The 8,035-nt window shown below is 38.0% G+C and overlaps 1 protein-coding gene across 1 annotated transcript; it reads left to right on the forward strand.

The window, feature by feature from the left end:
• The first annotated feature begins 314 nt into the window (after positions 1 to 314).
• rpl18 (ribosomal protein L18) lies at positions 315 to 4,389 on the forward strand. Its single transcript, XM_027006666.2, has 7 exons — positions 315 to 339; positions 1,085 to 1,171; positions 1,307 to 1,414; positions 1,928 to 2,026; positions 2,625 to 2,748; positions 3,881 to 3,950; positions 4,260 to 4,389. The coding sequence occupies exons 1-7, from the start codon at positions 337 to 339 to the stop codon at positions 4,333 to 4,335; spliced, it is 567 nt and encodes a 188-aa protein (XP_026862467.1). The 5' UTR covers positions 315 to 336; the 3' UTR covers positions 4,336 to 4,389.
• The last annotated feature ends 3,646 nt before the right edge of the window (positions 4,390 to 8,035 follow it).

The raw sequence follows: 8,035 nt of genomic DNA on the forward strand, positions 1-8,035 counted from the left end.
TCTCCTGATGTTTGTTATAAGCAACGTGACTACAAGTGGTCGAACTTTTACAAGAAATAGGTGTACGTGAAGCTGTATCCAACTGTCGTATAGGGCAAAATGCTACATATATATAAAACCTACATTTTAAGGTAACAATGATTATACCTCACTAAAAGGATGAAGACTGAAGACGCTAGTTACAAAGATTGTTTATTTCCTCAGGCGTCTGAGTCAAGAACTGTAGCCGCGACCAATGAGCAACGTCACATGCTGCACTGTGACGACACTACTCACGCCGAAAATCTTATCGCGAGACTACGGTACTTCCTTTTCCCTTTTCACTTTGAGTCCAAGATGGTAGGTAGTGGTTTAGGCTTTTTTGCGATATGTGTTCCTATAATATCTGTGTCCATCCTAAAGTCTGTGTCATCATATGTTCAATAATGGAACACAGATTAACTTCTCATAGACCCATCTTGGGTTTTGTTTGTTAATCTTTGTTAATTAGCAGTTATAACACGTTAACAGATATTACAGAGACTAGCAGCCCGCTTAGCTTGGTACAGAAGTTGCCCGAGTGCGTTGTCTGAGTGATGCGTTTGATTTGGGCCAGGCCATTTTGTTACAACAACCTGACATGTCTATAAATTAAATCATGTTAAATTTGGACAAGTTGGAATAAATAACACATCGCAGCATACTTTTGAGTTAACCCGTGTTCGTTAGCTGGCTACTTGCCGGCGAGCGCTGTCCATCGTGGATTCCGCTAGCTGGCCTCCCTAGCCACTTATGCTTCGTGATGCAGCAATTAATTTCCTTTCCGGGTCGTCTGCCTAGTTTTGTATTATGAAAAAAGGCTAGTAATTGTAACGACTCCATTTTAGTCGTGTACCACAATTTCTTGTTCTTTGGAATGATTTTCCTAGCTAGCGGTTAGCTGGCAGGCTAACCTAGGTAGCGTCGCATGTTGTAGTTACAGCAGCTGGCTAGCTGGTATGGAGAAGTGTTTTACTGCTTTGTTGCTACGATGTGTGCTCGTTCTTCCAGCTGTATGCACGTATAGGGTGTTGGGGCTCTTCTGATGTAATGCGTGCTCTTGCAGGGAGTTGACATCAGACACAACAAGGACCGTAAGGTTCACAGGAAAGAGCCCAAGAGCCAGGATATCTACCTGCGGCTCCTGGTCAAGGTGGGTGTGGCGAGAAAAGCTTTGATTGGAATCTGATGGAAGCTCTGCTTTTAGTACATCATTTTGTTTGCCTCCTGGCCCTTGCTGGGCACATCTTACATACTGTCTGATGATGGAATTGTTTCGTTTTGACAGTTGTACAGATTTCTGGCTCGCCGTTCTGATGCTCCCTTCAACAGGGTCATCCTGAAGAGACTCTTCATGAGCAAATCCAACCGCCCCCCTCTGGCCTTGTCTCGCCTGGTTGGTATCCACATTGAACTTCTCATCTTGCTTTATCCTAAGTGTTTTACCTGGGTGATGTTACTGCCATTTGTTTTTAGCATAATCCTTGCTGTTCACAAATATTCACAATATTACTATGCCAGTTTTCAAACCATGTTATGAGCATCACAGCTGAAGTGAACAGACGGTCTTTAACGGTTCTGCCTTGTTTGCTAAGGAAATTGCTATTGGTTTATCACGTTTGCTTTCAATGTAAATTCGCTGTAATACTTAAAGTGGATTTTAAAAACTCAACAGGTTTTGCTGTTTTTAAGTTCAGGACAGTGAGTTGTCATTTATTAGGTGTTTGCTTGCATTCGTTATGAGACTGTGCAAATGTACCTTTGGGTAAAACTGGACTTAACTGGAGTGTACAACCTAACACACAGCCACACTCAACTACCAAGCTTGCACATCATACCCAGAAACCTGAGTAATATGAGTAGTTTTACAGTGAGTCTAATCAGCCCTGCTGTCATGTTTTTTGGCCAGATCCGCAAGATGAAGCTTCAAGGCCGTGAAAACAAGACGGCTGTGGTCGTGGGAACTGTGACGGATGATGTCAGAATTCAGGCCATCCCCAAGCTGAAGGTATGTATTCCTTATTATTTACTGGAAAACACTTTATGCTATTTCGAACACCTCTGAGATCAGTAAGACGGTTTGAATGCTTGCATGTGGTTCATCTTTCCTGCTGGTATGGTGCCTTATCTGTTTGTGAAATAATTGGCACATTTTCCTATTTCGCTAGCAATTTAAGTGTTGTAATCGATATTGTATGGGGGCCTGATTGTCTATTACTTGGTCAGTCAGTTTCTTTTTAGAGCCTATTTTTAAAAAACTCATTCTTGCCTGAGTTGTGTGTGCAGTGTTTTGTTTTAATAATTGGTTAGGACTTTGTGGTAACATTGTGTCTGTTGCGTTCAACCATGCAAAACACAAGTAAAATCATATTTTAATACATCTGCCCCTTTAGTAAATGTTACCGCCTACATGCAATTGTATGTTACAAGGTCTATTCCTCAGCTGTATAAGTACATTTTATATTGTTTATTGCATGTTCACATCTGTGAAGTTGGAACCTTTTTAGCCAATTCTACAAAACTATTTTTGCTTTACCTGAAATGTTTGTCACTGGGAAATGAGCAGCAATGGGCGCCAGTCCTCTGATGCACACTGTTGTTTCCAGGTGTGTGCTTTGAGGTTGACCACTGGAGCTCGACGCAGGATCCTGAAAGCTGGTGGACAGGTCATGACCTTTGATCAGCTAGCCCTAAGTGCCCCAAAAGGACAGGGCACTGTGCTACTGTCAGGTAAGTAGTCCTGAGAATGCATGAGCACAAACTTGGAGTGTACGTGTGTGTCTGTGTGCATACACATTACACATATGCAACTGTGGTCAGGGTCTGAAGTAATGTAGATATTGTTGAGTACTTTTCAGAAGGTTACATTCACTGTCAAGTCTTTGTGGCTTGTAGGAAATCAACTGTTTCCTTGTGGTTTTTGAATTTTTACTAGCCTGCAATATTTTCCATTGATGCTGTTAGAAACACTAGCATTGTAAGGGATTGTTCAGGCAGTGATAGGTTAGCCAGTAAAAATAAATAGCACTGTCAACTTGCTGGCTGTTTACATGGTGGCACTTGCAGCCATGAAGCTAATAGGAAGGCTTTTACTGCATATTAAAGATCACTGGTTATGCTGATATGCAAAATATCTGCATGAAGTGATGGTAATGATGGGCATTGAAAGGTCCTGGTTTGGTTATGACTACTCTAGCAAAGCAGTAACTTCCATTTGATGCAAATAAGCCCACACAGCAAATGCATTTATATTCTGCAGAAATTTATCAAGCAGGAAGTGTTTGTGTTAATTTGCTAAAGTGTTTCAGTTCCAAAAAATATTTTACATTTTTACATGTTTTGCATTATTTTGTATGTGTCTGCTCTTAAGTTCATTTGTTCAATGCAATATTGCCAGTGAAATGTTCTCAACATGTATAAGGTGGTAATTACTACAGAATTCATCTGTGTTTATAGCTATAGAATTTTGGAATTAAGCAACTGTTTAATACCTGGCAGGTATTTTTGATCCCGTTCTAGATCCCATGGTAGCTGATGGTTCATTTCAGAACCTGACAGCTGTACTGATTTTTGCAAATGTGTGATGGAAAATTTTCAAAACTGCACTGAGAAGCTTTGTTGAATGTATTGATTGCAGTAGGATAAATTTCTTTCTGAATAGAATCAAGGCATATGACTGGTTAGCTGGATATGTTGTCATTAAATTGGACTGTTGTGCTTCAGTATTTGGATAGAGAAGAGATGAGGCATATGGTCAGGACAAAATGAACTAGCACTTGTAACTACTCAAGTGAGCTGTCCATCAGCTGAAATGTTGGTTGTGCAGATCTCCATCTATTTTTGTTGCTGTTGCTTTCTACAGGTCCCCGCAAGGCCAGGGAGGTGTACAGGCACTTTGGAAAGGCCCCTGGCACCCCCCACAGCCACACCAAGTAAGGTTTTTAAACTTCTCATTAGGGATGTGAACATCTAAGATCTTTGAATGTTAAAACCAAATACATGTTGACGGAATATATTTTTTTCCTGAATATGAATATTACTGGCTACCAAAATACTGCCAATGTCCGCCACACAGTTTCCATGAACTGTTGTACGTCTTGCCAGTTTTGAGTTAATGTATGAACCTAAATGATGCAGTAAAATCTAAGGGTCCAGTGTAACGTGTCTGTCGGTTGAGAATAGTGCCATTGAAAGCTTATTGCTGCTGAATGACCTAATTGGATTCTTTCTTATTTCAACAGGCCCTATGTGCGCTCTAAAGGCAGGAAGTTTGAGCGTGCCCGTGGACGCAGAGCCAGTCGTGGCTACAAAAATTAGAACTCTGTCTTGTTGGTCAGCCTAATGCAAATAAAGTTTGGCTATTAAATGTCATTGAGATTCATTGACTTTTGTTTTTGCCTTCAAAGTTGATTTAGATCAGCAAGCAGTCAGTTCAAATTCTAGATTTTTTTCATCGACATAAGTCACTGTTAAGATGCATGCTACATCATAAAGTGGAAAATGAAGACTTTGATTAGGTTTTTTGTTTTCTTTTTTAAGTGTTCTATAGTACCTGCGCATAGCAGAGTTTCAATATTAATACAATCAAAAGAACTGATCTCACGTCACTGGAAACTTACTAGAACCATAAAGCCTTCAATACTATGATTGTCTGTCTGGAAATATTTGATGCAATAATGAAAAGCCATGCTTTTTTCCAAAACATTTTATAAAAAAAAAAAAAAAAAACACCTGTACTGTGATGGGCTTCAAAGATTATTTTTGTACATTTTCTGTGCGTCAAATATAGTCAAAGATCTGTTGAACACCTCATGAACTGTTAATATTCCATAAATGTAGTTACTTAAATAGTACAATTCATTACAAATTTAGAGATTCCAATGATATTTGTAACCAAATGTGTGCAATTTAATCACTTATTAAAATGTATTTGGGATATCAGTACTGTTGCATTGCATTTTACAAAGTATATGCTGAAGCTTACTTTAAATTTGCATTGATTCAGGTTGTTCTTGTTACTTTTTAAAAAGTTTTTTTTTTTTAATTTTATTTAGCCTGCCATTCACCTATCTTATTAATCAGTAAATCATTTTGAGCAGTGTGTGCTAGACCAATACATGGTGGTTAAGCACTGCACTGGCACCGAGTGCTGACTTTCTGGGGGAAAGATGGCTATGGCAAATAAGTTTTGACAGTCGTGTACTTATTTTTAGCAGCTTTTTCTGTCTAAAACAAGATTAAGTTCAAAGTTTTGTTATATTTTAGGTGTACTTTCCTCATTGATGGAAGCTGCTTATGTTAACCTCTGGAGGTCCTTAAATAGACTAATTGTTATTTAAAGTTGCGACTTTTGGTGAATTGTGCAAGATGAAAAATGTTCTAGATGTGACACCTAAGAAGACCAGGCACTGAATATTGTTAAATATACAGAGATGTTTAGTAGTGCTCTGTGAAGTCTGTAATGTCAGAACTTTACTGTTTTCACTATTTTTCTATTACTTATTTATGCTTTTTAAATACTTCATGTGTGTGTGTGCTTGAGGTCCTTCAAATGATAAAATTAACATCTGCAATGATCTGCAAAAAGACCAAGATGTATCAAATAAAAAATGACTTACGGGTCTGACTAGAATTAAGTCAGTAAGACACCAGTGCTGCCAGTCAGTTCTGTGAGTGGAAGAAATGTTGGTGGGTATGTAATAGCAGTTCTTTTGTACAATTCTGGAAATTTTCAGTTCAGAAACCTAACCTCTTTAGCCCTCTGTTGTGTAAACCATGCTACTGTACAAGCTTTATTATTACTTATGAGAGAACATGATTCACTTGATGGCCCAGAAAATGTGACACTTGTGGTTTTGCATGGATAACTTGTGACAGATAATGTGTACTGTGTGTATAAATAAGCTAAACAAAACTGCTGAGTGGTTTATTGTAAACTCAGAGGTTGTTTTTCTTTAAACCTAGTGATAATTTCATTCTATGAATAATGCCATTGCAGGATTACTGTACTGTGTTCTTTATAAGATTCAATGAATAAGATTGCGGTTAACTGTCTATTCTCAAACATTCTAGCCGAACAGTACTCATCATTACTGCTAAGGCGGATGTTTTTTAGACACAATGTGACCACTTTATGTGTTGCTTTAGAGCTTTTTGCAGGTGTTTTACATCTACATTGGCCCAAGGGTCTGTAGTGCCTGGAGTCAGACTGGGGTCGAGAGCCTTTCCTTAATATAATTAAACACCACTCTGGTCCTTCAGAAGTTCACACAGGTTGTGGAAGCAGCTCAATTTTGCAATGTGCTGCACACTTGTTTGGCTCTGATGCTTAACAACACTCTTAATGGCTGAACAAGAGTATCTGACATAAGTAAGCCCTCAGTGTTAATTTCTGTATAAGATAATCATTTTCAGGAATTGTCTGTATTTGATCTTTCAGTCTTGGGTTTCACATAGAGTAGTCAGCATGAAGCGTACTAACGTTCTGGGGAGCTGGGCACTGATGTCAATGATTTGGTCATGGTAATGTGCAGTGAGACAGGGCCAGCGCAGCTTTCACCAGCCACAACTCTCCGTTACAGTTTTCCCTTCTAATTTGTGATGGCATCATCTGAGAATGGTAATGACATAAAGGCGATATGTGTAAACAGCTAACAGCAGTCCTGGAGGCCACCACTGACTGGGCCATGTCATCACCTGCTGGGTTCACCGAACCATCTTCTAAACGCATGATGAGGTCAAAAGTGGTAAGTGCTTGAAAAATCTGCTGATCATGTGGAGAAGTGTGAATGCATACACAGTGAACATCTGCACAGCCCTGTTGTTCACGGCCTGCTGTTCTGTTTAACACTTCACACCCACTCATTTTGGCCCAGGACCAAAGATGACTGAGAAACGTCCTCAAATGAAACAGACAAATAGAAATAATTTCAATGCTGATTAGTATTTAAACCTCACTAAATTATCTATTTAGTTTAAGTAGAACTAATTGACTAGAATGATCTTTTTATTCATTTCTTTTTTTTTTGTCCTTTTTTTTTAACATTAAAACATTTAGCGATGTTCGAATAATCCTATATTATAAAAATACCCTTAAATCGGAAATGAGTTGTTTACACACTGATATTATTACAACTCTATAAAATAAAATAAAATATTTAATGGGCACCAATTAGCAACAGATTAGAAATCCTCTTGTTTACAATAGGCCAGTGTGGTACCACATACATAACATAGTAGGAAACATGTTTTTGTGCATTTACATATTTATCTGAAATAGGTTTGATAAGTTGTGCTCTACAAAATTCACTTCATCTGCCTTTAGTTAACTACATTTTATTTAACTCTGGTTAAACATAAAATACTGGTTGAATTTTGCATTGTTTATCAAATATTTTCAGTGTTCAAAATGTGTATGATAAACATTCACAGGACCACTATAGCCAGCCATTCTGCAGTGCGTATGCACTCACCTTCTTCCCAGTCAGAAAGGTTTCTTCTAATCTTTCCTGCTTTTAATGCCAAGACTACATGTGCTGATTACAGGCAGGTCTTATCTGCATGGCTTCCATATGGCAGGCATTATTTTTTAATACCAACATATCACCAGCACCTGCAAATCCAAATGTCTGTGAGGTGCAGTGAGGTTCATCTTATTTCTTCTTGTTTTATTTAGTTGATTAATTCTTGTAATAGTAGAGGTTTTATGTAGCTCCCTTGTCTCATTGTATTCTTTGACTTGTCTCATGTTGATAGAAAGTAACTTTTCTGTCCACAGTAAAACAGGAAAAAAAAGAATGACAATTTAAGTAAAACTTAAAGACTTGTGTGATCCTAGAAATGTAAAATAAACAAGAATGATTTTTGCCTCTAAATATTTGTAGGGGTGTTAATAATCATAAAAATATTTTATTGTTGTATGCTTTTTTATTTTCTTCTCTTTTTAAGATGTGCTCTTTAAGGTTATATTTATAACAGTATTTAGAGTTGATGGTCTTTATCAAGAGCAGTGATAACT

The sequence above is a fragment of the Electrophorus electricus genome, chromosome 10 (genome assembly GCF_013358815.1).
Source record: "Electrophorus electricus isolate fEleEle1 chromosome 10, fEleEle1.pri, whole genome shotgun sequence".
Taxonomy (NCBI): domain Eukaryota; kingdom Metazoa; phylum Chordata; class Actinopteri; order Gymnotiformes; family Gymnotidae; genus Electrophorus; species Electrophorus electricus.

What these genes read in the sequence shown, in the direction of transcription:
- rpl18 (XM_027006666.2), top strand. An exon ending in ACCTGCGGCTCCTGGTCAAG is followed by an intron (nt 1,172 to 1,306) that starts GTGGGTGTGGCG and finishes TCGTTTTGACAG; the next exon opens with TTGTACAGATTTCTGGCTCG. An exon ending in GGGCACTGTGCTACTGTCAG is followed by an intron (nt 2,749 to 3,880) that starts GTAAGTAGTCCT and finishes TGCTTTCTACAG; the next exon opens with GTCCCCGCAAGGCCAGGGAG.